At 40.7% G+C, this 15995-nt stretch overlaps 2 protein-coding genes across 2 annotated transcripts in view; both read left to right on the top strand.

Annotated features, from left to right (window-relative positions):
- Window positions 1-5870, top strand: part of ccny (cyclin Y) — a 62409-nt gene extending 56539 nt beyond the window's left edge. The window contains 1 exon segment of the mRNA XM_034706909.1: window positions 3372-5870. Coding sequence (XP_034562800.1) covers window positions 3372-3488 — 117 coding nt within the window. The 3' untranslated portion in view covers window positions 3489-5870.
- Window positions 5871-13058: 7188 nt separating this feature from the next.
- Window positions 13059-14517, top strand: LOC117829334 (gap junction delta-4 protein). Its single transcript, XM_034706963.1, has 2 exons — window positions 13059-13122; window positions 13316-14517. The coding sequence occupies exons 1-2, from the start codon at window positions 13059-13061 to the stop codon at window positions 14515-14517; spliced, it is 1266 nt and encodes a 421-aa protein (XP_034562854.1).
- Window positions 14518-15995: the final 1478 nt, after the last annotated feature.

The raw sequence follows: 15995 nt of genomic DNA, 5'->3' as shown, positions 1-15995 counted from the left end.
GCTCTGCACTGACACTCACAAAACCGGCCTGTAGAGGATCAGCAGGGTGAAGGACATGGTGCAGGGGCGTGTTGCTGTGTAATTAGCATCAGTGCCTCAACATCTGTCTCTTCCTCTTCTCCTCCCCTCTTCCTCACTGCGGTTAGCTTTCCAAACAAATCCACGCAGCAGTAATGATCTCAGTGTTGGCAGATACATAATTAGCTGTGAATAGAAGACATTTGATAGGAGCCATGTTGACATTGTGAAGCAGGAAAAGCACAGCTCTAATTTAGAGCATAAATAATGGCTGCATTCCATTCAGATTGGCAACCCGAGGACCCTGATATTGTACATGATGTGCCACTGTTATGGTCTGCTTACTTAGTATTTTAAATACAGGTCCAGCCCCTGACAGGTGTTTTCAGCTACTCTGATTGACTGGACCTCTGCCAATCAATACCAGTTAGCGCACATCATCACGGTTTTTGTGCATATTTGAAAAGGAAAGCCTAACATGACAGGAGATGCTACGTTGAACTGCCTATCACAGTGTGCTGTGTTAATCAAGCACACTGCCTTTTAGATGTGGTGGAGCTAATACATTTTAAAACCTGTTGAATATTGCTTCACAAAGTTTGGGAGAATACTTCTACCTGGAAACTTAAACAAGATTTTGCAGTTATTGAATTGGTGGGAGAGAACATTTCCATATTTTATCCTTACATTTTGAAGCCTTTTATTTTTAGCACTTAACAGACAGCTATGAAGAAGTAACAGATTTTCTTAAAGCTGAGAGTGAAAGTAAAATATAAATGGATGCCCAGTATACATCGGCACTTAATGGAAATATTTTATTGATTATTTTTTCTCTTTTAACTTTTTTCATTGAGTTTTCCATAAACTTTACCATAGTACATTTTATTCGCAGCAGACATTGCTGGTAAACAAATAGAAAAAAAAAAACAGAACAGCTGCTGCAGTATTTAAGGTTTCCATTCCCCTTCCATGCCCCACCCCATCCCACCCCATCCCACCCCATCCCACCCCATCCCACCCCAGCCCACCCCATCCCACCCCATCCCACCCCAGCCCTCCCTTTAACCCTACAGCCCGGATTTAACATAATGTGTAAGTAAGCAAAAGGGGAAGCAAGATAATATATTAGTAAGAAATAAATAATAACAATGATGAATAGACACAGAACCAAAGAAACAAAAAAAAATTGAATGGAATTAAAATTTTAATTAGATTTCAAAAATAAAAGAGAAAAAAGAAAGAAAGAAATTCTTCTACTCTGCTATTGTTCATCTCTATTCAGAGGGACTTGTAAGCTGTCATAATATTCTAAAAAAGGAGGTCCAAGTCTTACTAAAATTGTGTAAGGATCCTTTCATGGTGTGTTTTATTTTATTTTTATTTTTTCAAGTTTAAGAAAATACATGGTGTCTCTGATCCATCTAGAGAATTCAGATTATTTTTTCAATAATAAAAAATTGTTGCATTGAAATAAATTGATAAAAGTTGCTGTTAACATACAGAAAACAAGCAGCAACAAGTTGATGAGAGAGTAAAAATGGCATCACCAGTGTGGATGTTTTTCACAGTATCAGAGGAGGAGAACTAATTACAACTTGCTCAACGTGCTTCAACAATTCAGAGTGGAGGAAAAAAGTCCTCAGGTTTAACACGACCAGTCTTTTAAGTCACCTGAAGTCGTCGTCATCACCACTAAGATGTATTTGAAGAAATATGAAGGAGCAGTTGCTGTAGAAAATAGTTTAAAAAGTGTGTCATAGTGTAGATTCAACAGACATTTGAGAACTGGAAAAAGTTTTGCAGTGTCAACCCAAAAGCTAAAACAGTCACTGACAAATCAGTGAAGTTGCAGCACTTAATGACCCACTTTTTTTCGAGGTGGAAGATGAAAGTTTTCCCCTGCTAGTGGTATTGAGAACAGTATCTGGAGTCGCTGCTACTTTACAGACTTATCCCTCCCTGCCCTGCATGATGTGATCTCTACACACATTCACAGTCTGATCTACAACAACATCAGGGACATGAGTTTTACCACTGACATATGGACCTCTGACATTAGTCCAGTGGCTAGAAGAAGAATTAAACATGACCAAAACATTACCTGCACAGGAGTGCTCCGGTTCACAGTGAATTCAAAGAAAAGACAATTGAGGAGTCAGATCTGTTCTCTAGTTTTTTATGTGTTAACAAAAGTGATTTTCAGTTACCAGTATTTATTGTGAAAAGAAATGCCTTTCCTCACTAAATCTTTGCCTTTATAAGCCTCAGGTGTGCATAAACAGAAAATTTTGAAATACAAATATATATATATATATATATAAAATAGATTGTAAACCCATGGGTATTGGCAACCATCAGCAGGTTTTATTTTTTTGTGATCAAATTTTTCCTTTATTTATATTTTTATGCAGGTTGTTACAAACAATATATTGATTAGCGCAAGCTGAAACATCATGCTTGTGCAAGAAGTTAACCTCATACAAATAAGGGGAGAAGAGCAAAAACAAACCATAGTCAATATAATAAAACAATATTAATAAATGACAATAATAAGAAAATTAAGCCCAAAACCTCATCCCACCCCCCGCCCCCATTCCAGGCCACCATATATCAACATAATCAATGTAGAAGGGTTTTGAGTTTCCTAAAAATCATTTGCCAAGTCTCTATATTTGCCTCTTTCGCCCTGTGAACTCTGGCTGTTGAAAGTTCAAGGTACACGATATCTAAGTATGTTAGAACCTATACTCAAAAGGAAAGTGCATGTGGGGGTTTCCAGCCTGTTGAAATTAGCGTTTTCGCTGATGTGAGACCAGCTAGTATCACCTTTTTTTGTATTAATTGTTAAGCCTGTATTAGCAAGATCATTTAAAAGCCATCAGCAGCAGGTTATTATCAGTTATCAATATCAGTATCGGCTCAATAATATCCCCATCATGCGTCCCTCAAAATGAACAGAAAAAGTTATTGATTTAGAAAAGGGAACGGCTGTCTTCTTTCAAAAATATTAATTGATAATATATAGTATGATCAATAGATCGATGCAGATTTTAGGAATGTTGTCAAATATTTTGAGCACAGAAATCACATTTTCATTTTAGGACAAAAATAAAAGGTTTTCTAAATCTTTTTTTAAGAAAACAAAGAAAAACTATTTAAAGACTTGAATCCAATCATCACAACAAAACCACAAATAGATAATCCTCTGACCCCTCAGCCAAATTCTTGGGATTATAAAGCTTGATTGTCTCACTCCCAGGTGACAGAGCTTGTGTGTGTGTTTGAAATGCTTCCTGTTTTTGCCATCAAAAAGCAGGCCTCACCATTTTCATCTGCTCCATTTTGTCCTTCAGGCCATCTCTCGGTTGTGTGAAGACAAATACAAGGACTTGAGGAAACAAGCCAAGAAACGGTCGGTGAGCGCAGACAACCTGACGGTGGTGAGGTGGTGTCCGGCCATCATTTCCTAACACTGACCGCCTGCAGCGCAGAGATGGCACCTGTCACACAAACTGAACTGTGTTTCTGCCAAGTAGGCAGGTCGAACCAGGTGGGCTGCAGTCCTGTGGATCAGTGGATCAGTCTGGAATACACACACACACACACACACACACACACACACACACACACACATGTACACACACACACACACACACACACACACACACGCACGCACACACACACACTCACAATCTGGCACTTTGATAAGTGTGACTGCACCCTCTGTGGTTGTTGTACATAAAAGAAGTCTCACTGGGTGCCTGCACTGAACCAAACAGAGCTGAGCTGAACCAAACTGAAGAGTGTGAGTGAAAGTTGTTGGAATGAAAGCTGCAGAAGAAGAAGAAAAAAAAAGAGGCCAAACAGAAGTAAAGCTGGTGATGTGAGAGACTGTGTGAAGACGACGGAGAAAACAGCGTCCCATAATCCCCTCTGAGGCTGGACTGGCGTGTGCGGCTGATTGAGGGAACCTGCTTGTACATTCCTTTATTTTCTAATCTCCTGTTTCAGTTTCTGAGGCGGGAGCTTTTCTTTTGACAGCTTACAGGCACATTATGAATTTTAAAATGCTCAATTCCTCTTTTTTTTGTGTTTTTTTTGTTGGTGTTTTCTGCTCCTGCATTCCCATCCAGCAGAAACCTCTGCTAACACATCCAAGCATACACAAAGAGAAGACATGTACATTCACTGTCGTTCGAAGTTTACAGATGATAAACTGGACATATCATGACAGAGTCTACAGTATTCATTTAAATTGTAGCCATATACAACTAACATTAAAAGAGAGGGTCAGTGTTTGGCTTTGGGGGCTTTGAAAGGACCTGAGAATCATGTCTAATTCCACTTCCTCAATTATTTCCCTAAAGGGCAGTTCTGACCAAAAATGAAGTAAAGAAAATGTGTGCTCTTTGGAAGTGAGAAATCAGCCAGAGTTTGTTGTTGTCAGCATTGATCAACGTGTGATCCTGAATGCCTCTCAGCATAGAGATTCTGCGATGGAGTCCTGAGGTTACTGTGGCAATGGTTGATCCCAACTCTATTAAAAAACCAAGCATTTGAAAGTTGTTTGCTTTTTCTCTTGCATGAATCTTCAACATTTACACAGTTGCATTAGCTACCCTGTTAGGAAATAAATCACAATAAAATCCACTGATTTGTGTTTCATATGACTTTAGGAAGCCAGATTTAAGTTGACGTGACCTGCTAGATACAGTGAAACTAGCACTAAGCAGAGACATTTGAGCAGGGTTTCTGGTAGTTTCTGTGGATCAGAGAAATCCTGGTACTGATCCGATCTAACCGGTCATCAAACTGGGCACTGGTCAGCCTCAAGTAACCGGCAGCAGGAAATTTCATCCAGACTCAGTCCATGGAAAATGTACTGTGCACATCTGGGTTTATGTTGAGAGCCATTGGTTAGATTGGCTATTGGTTGGTCATTTGCATCTGGAAAGGAAAATATTCACATGTTGAGTCTAACTAAAGTGACTCAACAGATGATATCGTGCAGGTTGGGAACACAAAGCATGAATGACTTAGCTTCACTTTTGGTCAGAACACGGTTTTACAGGAAAGCCATCCAGCCCCGCCTCAAACACAGCTACTCACATGAAGCAATATCCATGCCTTGCTTTGTTGTTGTGATGAAATATGATGAAGCATGCACACTTGAGAGGACACAGACTGGAGAACAGTGATCAGATTGTGAGACGTACTGTAGAGTTCATATTGTGTACTTCAAATTCACTGCCATCGTCCTGACCTGTGGTGCCTGTAATAAGCTAGTGTAACACGTCTCCTCTTTCTACTGGAGGAAAAGAACAAATGATTTGAAGTAATTCTTCTTTAACATTTTGTACGGTTCTTCCAGCTTACAAACAAACAGCACAAACAGTTATTGACATTTAGGAGCCACTAAAAGCATGAGTCTTCAGGGTTAATTTTTGTTGTTCTGGACCGAAATGAATGAAAAGCATTAAATCCAGCTCTGCTTTCACAAAGAAAGATTGTATACATTTTGCTTAATTGTCTCTGTAAAGTGTAAATACAGTGCCAGTGTGCAAAGTCTGTAGACTGACGTTGTACTGTAAAACAGAATGATGTTAGAATATTTATATTGGGTCAGTTCTTACTGTACATGATGGGAACGGTAAATCTGTTTGACTCCTTGTTCTGATGACAAATCAAGCAGAGGAAGGTGAAGTGTTAGGATTTGAATGGGAGACACCACTTTAGAGTTTTCTCTGTTTTCTTGTGTCCATGCTTTCTATGTGTTACATAAGTGGTATATAGATAAAACAAGACAATTCAGGCGCTATAATTTGTCATTTCTTCAAGATTTTTGAACTCAACTATGTGTCAGAATTTTCCTTTGATTTGTCTGATTCTGATGGAGCCCCTGACCGACAAGATGAGGTAACAATCTGACAAGTGAGAAATACAACGCCACAAAATACAGAAGTAAAACTAGTTGAATTATATATAAACAGGGTACAGGACAAATCAACTGATAGATTACATTGATTTTACATTTATTTGACTCCTTTTGATCTTTTTTAAAGTTGTATTTTTTGGGGCTTTTTGCCTTTATTCCATAGGACAGCTGAAGAGAGACAGGAAATGTGGGGAGTAGAGAGCAGGGGAAGACATGCAGGAAATAGTTGACCGGTCAGGAATCGAACCGGCGACCCCTGCGACGAGCACTGTAGCCTCTGTATGTGGGGTGCTTGGACCGCTAGGCCACCAGCGTCCCGACTCCTTTTGATTAGTAGTTTATGAGATCAGTAACTTGTATTTGCAACCGATACGCATTAGCAATAAAAATGAAAAGCTTTCTGTCAAAATGTAGAACTTGGAATATTAAGAACTTCAACACTTTGTTTTAAAAACCTGTATTAAAGTTTATCCAAACATCATGTACAGGAGTCAACAATTAACCAGTTACAGTGACAGTACGGTCACATCACACAGCCAATCAGATCGTGTTGTAGGAGGGCCATAAGGTAAGACAGTGTTGACTGAAGACGCAAGGGCAGCAGAGCTAAAGTAGCATACATTTTAATCTTTTAATTTGATTGGCTATGGGTAAAATAAAACACGGATAGAGATTGGCCAAATATCATCCAAATGCCAAATTTCTGCCCAGATAATCGGCCAAGGCTGATGATTGGTAAACCCCGGGCTGCATAACCTTGAAGTTAACCTGAAACTCTTAAGATATTCAAGGACTTAATAAACGCCATCGCTTGTTCAGATTGTAGATCTCGGTTATACATCCATGCTTCATCCATGATTCATGGTAGTACTTAACTCCTGAAACACAACTTTTTAGTTTGCTCGACTGGCTAGCTGAAAAGTTGTGGTTTAGGAGTTAAGAGAAAAAGTGCAAAGCTTTCTATTTTTTGCCTTTATTTGAGAGGACAGCTGAAGAGAGACAGGAAATGTGGGGAGTAGAGAGTAGGGGAAGACATGCAGGAAATGGTTGACCAGCTGGGAATCGAACCAGCAACCCTTGCGATGAGGACTGTAGCCTCTGTATGCGGGGCACCTTGACCGCTAGGTCCACCAGCACCCCCTTTCTATTCCTTTTTAACTGACTTGTGGTATTGTTTTTGTTGTATTGAGTTTTATCTATTAAATGAGGTCAGTTTGGGGCTCCATAGTTTCAGACATCTACTGGAAGTGGTTGAACGATCAAACAATTTTTCATCATACTTTACGCTAACTGATATTTTTTAAATCAGAGGTAGGAGGGTAAACCTAAAACTTCTGATTGTAGTTGGTTTAATTCCATCCAGTTTACTCACCTGGAGTGTTGATACAATTGTTGTATTGTCCATTAATCATTTAAACTATTGAAACGATTTATTTTCTGCCTTATAACTTACAGTTTCCTCCATTAAGTCATCAAACAGAGAGGTAACAATTTCCTCAGAAATATCATGACATACTGTAATCTTGGTTGGAGACACAACATTTTCTTTGAAATGAATTTCCCTGTGTAAACAGAAGGTGAAGATTTAATTATGGCATCAGTGTACTCCTTCAAGCCTTGTTGTTATTTTGTGCATTTTATCACCAACTTCCACATCTGTTAAAGTTCTGTTACCGTCAACCTACTGGAGAGATTTCTAACATGAGCTGCAGGTGTCAACAAGAGAAATGAAGGAGGCTCCTGTTGGAGTTGTTTTGACTCCGTCCTCCTGCACATGGAGAGTTTCTAAAAAAGCTGTAAGGACTTGGAGAGAGCTGTTATTTTGTGTGGTGCTTTGAATGAGTGAAAACTTAAAATCTGTCTTTAAGAAAGTTACTGGAGTTGCTGTTGTGAGTTTAAACTGTTAGAGGTTTTCAAAGATTGTATATCCTATTTATTGTATGTGTGCGGCATACGGCCCAGGTTGGAATACGTGGTCAGATGCGAGGTGGAAAGTGGACTCGGACAGCAGAGGCGTTCTGTCAGCTGGTTGGTGTGTGTCATAGCCTTGTGCACTGAACTCTACCTCTGCATAGAGTTTTACTTTTCTCCGATTTTTCTTTCTCTCTTTGAAGACAATTTTCAGATTTCACTTCTTCAGCCTCGTTCACAAAGATTCCCGTTCGAACTTCAGTCAACTGCTGTAACTGAGTTTTTTTTATTAATGATATTTTCAAAAAGTACTCTGTTGTAATTGTTGGTGTGTTCATTTCCTTTCCAATGATTCAGCCATCCTGTGCTTGATTTCTCTAATTCAAATCCCTCTCTTTGTTCTCTCTTCCTCTCTGTATGTTTCTAACTATGATTTATAGAAGTGCTCCCAATTCTTCTCTTCTGAAGCAATGTTTAGGAAAACCTGTGCGAGAATTAAACTTTAAAACCTTGTAATAAACAAAGCGTTTGTCTTTATTGGGGGAATTCTCCTGTGTTTAAAGTTGCGCTCTACTTGAACTTATTTTGAGTTGAAATTGATAAATGGGTTCAAAAGTTTTTGAATTGCTCGAGGCAGCTGGTGGTAAAGAAATGGTATGTGATGCCTGCAACATAATCCTTGGTGGCAAAGACCAACCAAAGTACATTGAGTGAAGTTGTTGTTTTCACTGTTGGTCTCAGATGTTATTTTAAGCTTCTGACAACATTACATAGAGGATCCCGACAGAGATAGATTTTTTAGTCAAAAAGTAACATCCTCTTTTTGAAACTGTCGATGCAGCACCTCAAAGCCACCAAACTCCACTGACAAAAACTCAGTGGTCATGTGGTCTCTGCATTATTATTCAACTTGTGTTTTTCAACACTTCGGCTATGTTCACACTGCAGGCTAAAGTGGCCCAAATCCGATTTTTTGGGGGTCAAGTGACCAGGTCAGATTTTTTAGAGGCAGTGTGAACACTCAAATCTGGCCCAAATCAGTTTTTTTCAAATCAGATTTAGACCACTTCCATATGTGGTCCTAAATCAATTGAGTGTCCTGCTGAAGGAGTCTTGGGGACAGCCGCTGACAGATGTAATTGAAAGTTGCCCTCGAAATCCAGAAGTTTTGAATAAACTCTGTCTCTGTGAAACTATTAACGTTGCAGACCCACCACTCCTGACTCCGTGTCCACATCCACGTAGAACTCTCAGTCGTATTTGCGGCCACAGCTCAGCAAAAAGCCGAAACAAGTAATTTGGCTCTCTTTTTCTTTATACTTGACCTCCTCCACACCTGGTCATCCATTCTCCGGCTCCCACTGCACAACAACTTTGTAACAAAGGTGAAAATGCTGACTTCCTCCATGTTTACTTTTGTGAAACAGCTGCATGTGACGTTGTTGTTACTGTTCTTTTGCGCATGCGGGGCAGTTCGGAGCCGCAAACAGTTCACACTGGAATCAGACACAGGTCACATTATAGATGGTAATGTGAACACGCAAACAAAAAATCAGATCTGAACAAAAAATCTGAATTGAGCATTAAGCCTTGCAGTGTGAACATAGCCTTAGAGTAGCAAACTGAGCCATTGTGTAGCAGAAATGAGAACTTTGAGTGTTATTTTGATTGTGAGTGTTTGCCCTGTAAGATGATTTTGTAACCATTACTGCCTGTTTTGCTGCTGGCTTAAACAACATACAGAATAGAATCCAGAACGGTAAAACTCACTTAATCGGAGACCTCACACTTCCTTGTTGTCACCTGGATTGCTCCCAATGTCACTTCAAGAATATATTTGATGTTTTGTATTGTAGAATTAATGTGACTCAGCAGGGTTTCTTCTCCCAGAAAGAATCATTTAAATGGTTTAGAGCTTGTAATAATTCAGAGATTACACGCCGCCATATTGTCACTGAGGGACACATTTAATCCTCACACTAGCCTTGATTTGCATTTCAATCCCTGCTCTGGTAATTGCCATACGAGTGAATTCAATGCAACGAAGAGGTGCTGTAAAGAGCTTTAAAGAGCAACTGCCCAACACCTCTGATGACGTGAAATATGGACATTTGAAATTCTGTATACAGACGGTCACCTTTGAAATCACATCAACACATACAGCTTAGTGTCTTGTTTGTTTGGCTGGGGATTCCTTTCTTAACACTTCATACAACCCCACTTAAAAAAAAACTGAACTATCCCTTTAAATTCTGCTGTTATACTATTCACACCAGCAAATTTTACACAAGAGCTAGTCATGGATGGACACAACCCAGACTCTTCATCTAATTATGCTAATCTTATTGCTAATAGGGAAAAGGGGAACAGCTGCGGGATCAGGTGCTGATCAGGTAAATCAGTGAGGCGGGAAAACTCCTCAGCAGAAGCTGCCGGACAGATGGGAAATGTTCTGGTCTGAAACTAGAGGGTAGTTAGCATGCATAGAAATGACACTAATTTCAAAAGCTGGAAGGAAAAATGAAGGGGATCAGGAGGAATTCACTTTCAATACAGACTGTAATCCATTCAGTGGATCTCAGGCTGATATTTTGCCCTGAAAATAAAGTAAAAACTCAAACTTTTGACTTTGACACAGTGTAAATCTGTGATAAAATCCATTCAAGACAGAATATAAGGCATAGTAGTCTCATTCTCTTTGCTTAGAGAAAACTGATCTGTCACTGGGGTTATGTACACCAAATAACCCCAGATAAAACCTGTAATGTGCTTGGAGAAAGACTTCGTAGGGAGCAGATTCCTCTGGGAACACCAATGAAATGTCCTGTTGCAGGTTATCTACTCAGGTGTTCCTCATGAACCTGTTAGTAACCGGGCAGACTAAAGTAAGTGAAGAAAAGTACGGGTCCAGGAACATGCACAATGCAAGAGGTGAATTGTCTTTATTTTGGGGCTGATTGTGAGAAATCCCAGAAATCTGTTGGTTGTTTTGTTTTAAAGACACAGCATATTTTTGGTATTTGAAGTAGTTTTTAATGCTAAACTTTATTTGTGCATTCAAAAATTCCATATACAAATAATTTTTGGGGGAATGGTAATGCTAACATTACCAATAAATGAATTTTTGACTGACAGCATGTGGAAGTTAGCTTGTATTTCTTGGCAGTATGTGGGCGGCAGGACCTAAGATTGAAGCCCCCAAACCTTCTGCTTGAGAGACTACTACTGAGCCACAGCCACCCCCAGTTAACCCTCCTGTTATGTTGCGGGTCAAATTGACCCTTTTTAAAGTCGTTTTTAGGCAATATATGCCTTCCAAACCAGCTAAATGCAGCATAAAAATCTGGGCAGCATGTGACAGAAGAAGAGTCGAGTTAATTTATCAACATCACTTCATAAAAAAAAAATAATAATTCAAAATGTAAAGCAAAATTAAATAAAATCTATGTCATGTAAACCTATTGTATTTATATTTAGGGCTTTCCAATGTACATTAAAAAAGTTTTAACATGAATTTTAATGAAAAACGAGTGAGTTATCCTCATTGAACCATGATCTGAGAATTAAAGAACACCAATGGACTAAAACTTGTTTTTAGACAATTTAAATGGTTAGTAATGGAGTTAAAAATTAGATAAAAAAGAATGTGTATTAGGATTTTTTGGGGTTCCGACACTTTTGGATAACTGAATATCCCCCGGGGCAAATTGACCCAAGAACATTATTGCTGTTCCAGAGAAACGAACATAACAGGAGGGTTAAATGAAGCTAACCAAGTCACTCACTTCTGTGAAATAGTGTGAGGATAGCAGGTAACTTGATATTTCATTTATGGGTTGAAACTGAGTTTTTGTTCAGCTTTAGTTTTTTGTTCCTCACAATAACACAGAAGGGTTTTTTTTTTAAGAATATATAAAGTAAGTGTGTGGATGTGGTGGAAACCAACCAGACCCAAAGGTAAAAACATACACCAAATCAGCCTTACTAGTTTGATCCTTGAAGTTAAATTAGCAATATGGAATTTAGTAATATTGTCTTTACTCATTGTATTCTTCATTACTTTTTCAATCTTTTCTAATGCAGATCATTGTTTCCCCTGTAGTTTTGGTACTCTAGTGGCTCTTTAAATAAGTTCCAGGCGTAAGTTGTTTTATATTCCCAATCCTACCCTTATAATCAACTCAAAATGAGCCATGTGGGAATCTCACAGTGAGCCAGTATAGAGGTGCTAACGACCACTGATCTGTAGTGATTATGAGCCGAGCCAACTGTCCTGTGTCCCCTGTGTTCCAGCAGAGACCTTGTCCATGAGGTCAACGCAGCATGTTAGAAAAGAGACAGATCATTCCTCTTTTAAAGGTTTTTAGAAAGCAGAGCTGCATTATGTTGTATTTCTACAAGGGAGATACTCATTTACAGAAGTTAAATCGTATTTTAAATCTATTGTAGCAGCTGATTGATCTAGATTTTTTGTCCTAATTTGAGCTTCTGCTAGAGTTTCATTTCCCCCACATTAAAGGACCATACTGTCGGACCTTACCCTTCATAAAGTGGCATCAGCTGTGGGAAACTACAATTTACAGCCTCCTTACATTTCACAGGAGATAATCCCCAGTCTGCATATCTACATGTTATTTTGATTCATCACCAGGACATGAAGCGGTAAGTGCTTTTATTTTTATGGAACAGCCAGTTGCAACATGCTCACTTTTGTGCTCGAGAACTTAATACAGCATTTTGGAGCGAGTAAGCCGGGAGGCTTTTTTCCCTCCTGTAAGGACAACCAGCAGCACCAAAATATCTCTGCAATGCCAGGACGGCAACGTGCCTCTGGAAGTGTGTTAAGAATAGACCCACAATGGGGCTCGCTCTCGTCTTCTTTTGTCTGAGGACGGGCAGTTGTCTGCAGGACAGAGAGGAAGGGGTCACTCAGATGGTTTTACTTCAGACTTTCAGAGACTTTGTGGGGACTCAGATGGATCTTGTTGGATTTTATCTGCTGGAATGGAGCGAACGGTTCTTCAAGAGGAGTGTGACTGCTGAGGGAACATTGTGTCCAACAGCCTGGAGGTAATTGTACAACTTGAAGCAATCGTGCCGCAGGAAGGTTGAAGAAGGAGCGGGGTTCTGAGATTCTGGTTCAGGGCTTACCTTGTGGACTAGAAGGTTTTCGAAGATCTTGAGCAAAGCGAGCATGGCTGGATCAAACGCCTCTGAGGTCATCTTTATCTCTGTCAATCACAGCATCACTTTGATGGGTGAGTTGTCTTCATTTGCAGTTACAGTTTCCAACAAATGAAGACACATAAAGCCAAAGCTTAAATCCACCTTTATATGATGAATGTTCTGTTACTGAAGCTCACTCTGTACAGCTGAGCAGGTTCAAGTTTCATACATTTTCAAGGCATTGTCAAATCAGTACATTTGAATACTGCTGTGTTTATTTCCTAGGAAAGGTGTGGCTCATTGTGATGATCTTCCTCCGTGTCCTCATCCTCCTCTTGGCTGGTTTCCCTCTGTATCAGGACGAGCAGGAGAGATTTGTGTGTAACACCATCCAGCCCGGCTGTGCCAACGTCTGCTACGATCTCTTCTCTCCCATCTCTCTCTTCCGATTCTGGCTGGTGCAGCTTGTCACCTTGTGTCTACCCTACGTCATCTTCATTATCTACGTGGTCCACAAGGTTTTGAACAACCTTACTGTGGACCTTTTTTCTGAGGGACAAGCCAAAGCCTTGCCGCTGTTTAAGATCCACCGGGAGCCGTTTAGAAAGAAGTCTGGAAACAAGACGCCTTTGGTGGCTGAACGAGAGTTGATCCGGTGCTTCACAGGTGCTTACATCCTTCATCTGTTGTTCAGGACGGTGCTGGAGGCAGGGTTTGGGGCTGCTCACTACTATTTATTTGGTTTCTACATCCCCAAGAGGTTCCTTTGCCAACACCCACCTTGCACCACCCAGGTGGACTGCTATATCTCCAGACCCACGGAGAAGACAGTGATGCTCAACTTTATGCTTGGAGTGGCTGCTCTGTCTCTCTTCCTAAATGCTCTGGATTTTATCTGCGCAATAAAGCGCTCAGTGAAACACAAAAGCAAGAGGAAGATGATAGTGGAGAAGATTTATGAGGAGGAGCAGTGTTTCCTCTCTGCAGGAGGAACCTCAAGAGGAGCAGACCAGAGCGCCTCCCCGGCTCGGCCGGATGTGGAGGCAGAGGCTAGTCAGAAAGGGAGTTTCAGGAAGAGGCGAGGCAGTAAGAACTCTTGTGTTGGGGGATCACTTACTTCAGGACAGGAAGCGATCTCTACGAGTTCTCCTGGACAGCCAGGCCGCAACACCAACGGGAATAACGGCTGCTCCATTCCTCAAGATGAAGCTCTAGACATGAACAGCAGCGAGTTGACTCTTTTCCCTCCAGAGCCGATGGGAACACCAAGATCTATCCGAGTTAGCAAACGCAGCAGACTCAAACCACCACCTCCACCCAGACGGGACCTTGGGCCATCTCACATAGGATCAGCAGCACCAACAGGGGATGTAACAGTAGCAGCATGTACCAGAAGGGTTGGTCAGTACACGCTGGTTGAGCTGGGAAGCAGCCCAGAGATGCAGACCAATGAGGACGGGCAGGAGAAGAGATCAGAGTGGGTATGACTCAGAAGGGTTGGGTTGATTTATCTCCAGGTTATTTTTGAGACATACCTCAAGGCATACCCTGCATTTGCATGGTGTCCAAATGATCTGAAAATCAGTTCCATGAAAGGGAAACTTTATGAAGCTCCTTATAATTGGAACAGAAACTCAGAAAGTTGGAGAAAATGTTGGTAGCTGAATTCAAGTTGAGAGTCTTGATGTTTCCTGCTGACAAATGTTGGACCAAATCAAAAGCTGGCTTGAAGGTCAAAAGCTTTTTTGGTAATCCATGTATTGCAATTGAATGTATGGGGTATTTAGCAGTAGACCTCAAAGTCTCTGATTCCTGATACCTCCCTCAGGATTCATACCATAAGGGTGTTTCTGCCTTTCTGTCTAGGTAGCAACTAACAAATAAAACACATCTTCTTAGTAGTGTTCAAGCTGTTCCCAAATTATGACCTAAAAGTTCAATAAACACACAGAAGTCAGATCATTTCCAAATTCAGGAAATGGGACCATTCAAGGCACATTTCAATGCAGCAGTGCAAACACAACCCTGCTCTCATCCTCTTTTTGCAGACTGTACTCTCACTTGATGGGTATCCAAAACGGCACTGCATTCAACAGACACCTTCGACTCATGACATAATCAAATCTGCTGCGATTCTATCACACAATCAGATCCTGCTGCCTTTGAGGAGCTCTGAAGCTAAGTGATGCAAAGAGACAAGAATTCAAGTCATGAATGTCAGGACAATGCAGCCCTCAACCTCAACCTTGAGGAATTCTAAAAGAGAGCAGTCCACCTGTTTTCCCCCCGTTGTTTTACCCCCTCCTCTTCTTCCCCGGATACACTGTCCATAAACAAAGACAAGCCTTGACCTGTCCCATATAGACAACCCCCGCCTTCCACTACTCAACATGGTACCACCATAGAGCCTCCTCCTTTGTGTTAGGGTCACTGGGGTCAGAGGTCATGACTACCCTCTGGGTCTTGTACCTGGGAGTTTTGGTGACCTCCTGGATTCCGAGGGCAAGGCCCAAAGGAAAAGCAGAAATCTGGAGCTTTCATGATCGGAGGAGAAAAAGATATCTCCTTCAGAAGTAAAGGACACTATGAGGGCTGACAAATGCTCACAAAGCAATTATGTTCCCCCATAGGAGCTCTGTATTTATGGAGACAGCTTGTCACTCTATTTCAGGGCCTTGTGGAGCTTAAGAGCAACACAAGCCTTAACAAACACTGAGACTGGAAATAGAGCAAAGGAGAGCTCTGCCTGCTGCCCTTCAGGATATCAGCTCTGGGCACACTGTGGCTTTGGTTTCACCTTGATCAAAGCTTGGATAAATGTGGGTCAGACACCAGCTCCCCCTGTCAGAGAGACGATATTTATAGGGAGTCTGCTATGTTGTTAAATTAACTCATTCCCTATCTGTTTTCTTGAAATCTTTATACCATATTACACAGATAGATGATCATGAGGATGCCTCTTGCA

This window comes from Notolabrus celidotus, chromosome 17 (genome assembly GCF_009762535.1).
Source record: "Notolabrus celidotus isolate fNotCel1 chromosome 17, fNotCel1.pri, whole genome shotgun sequence".
Taxonomy (NCBI): Eukaryota; Metazoa; Chordata; class Actinopteri; order Labriformes; family Labridae; genus Notolabrus; species Notolabrus celidotus.
This window is presented reverse-complemented; position numbering and strand designations above follow the sequence as displayed.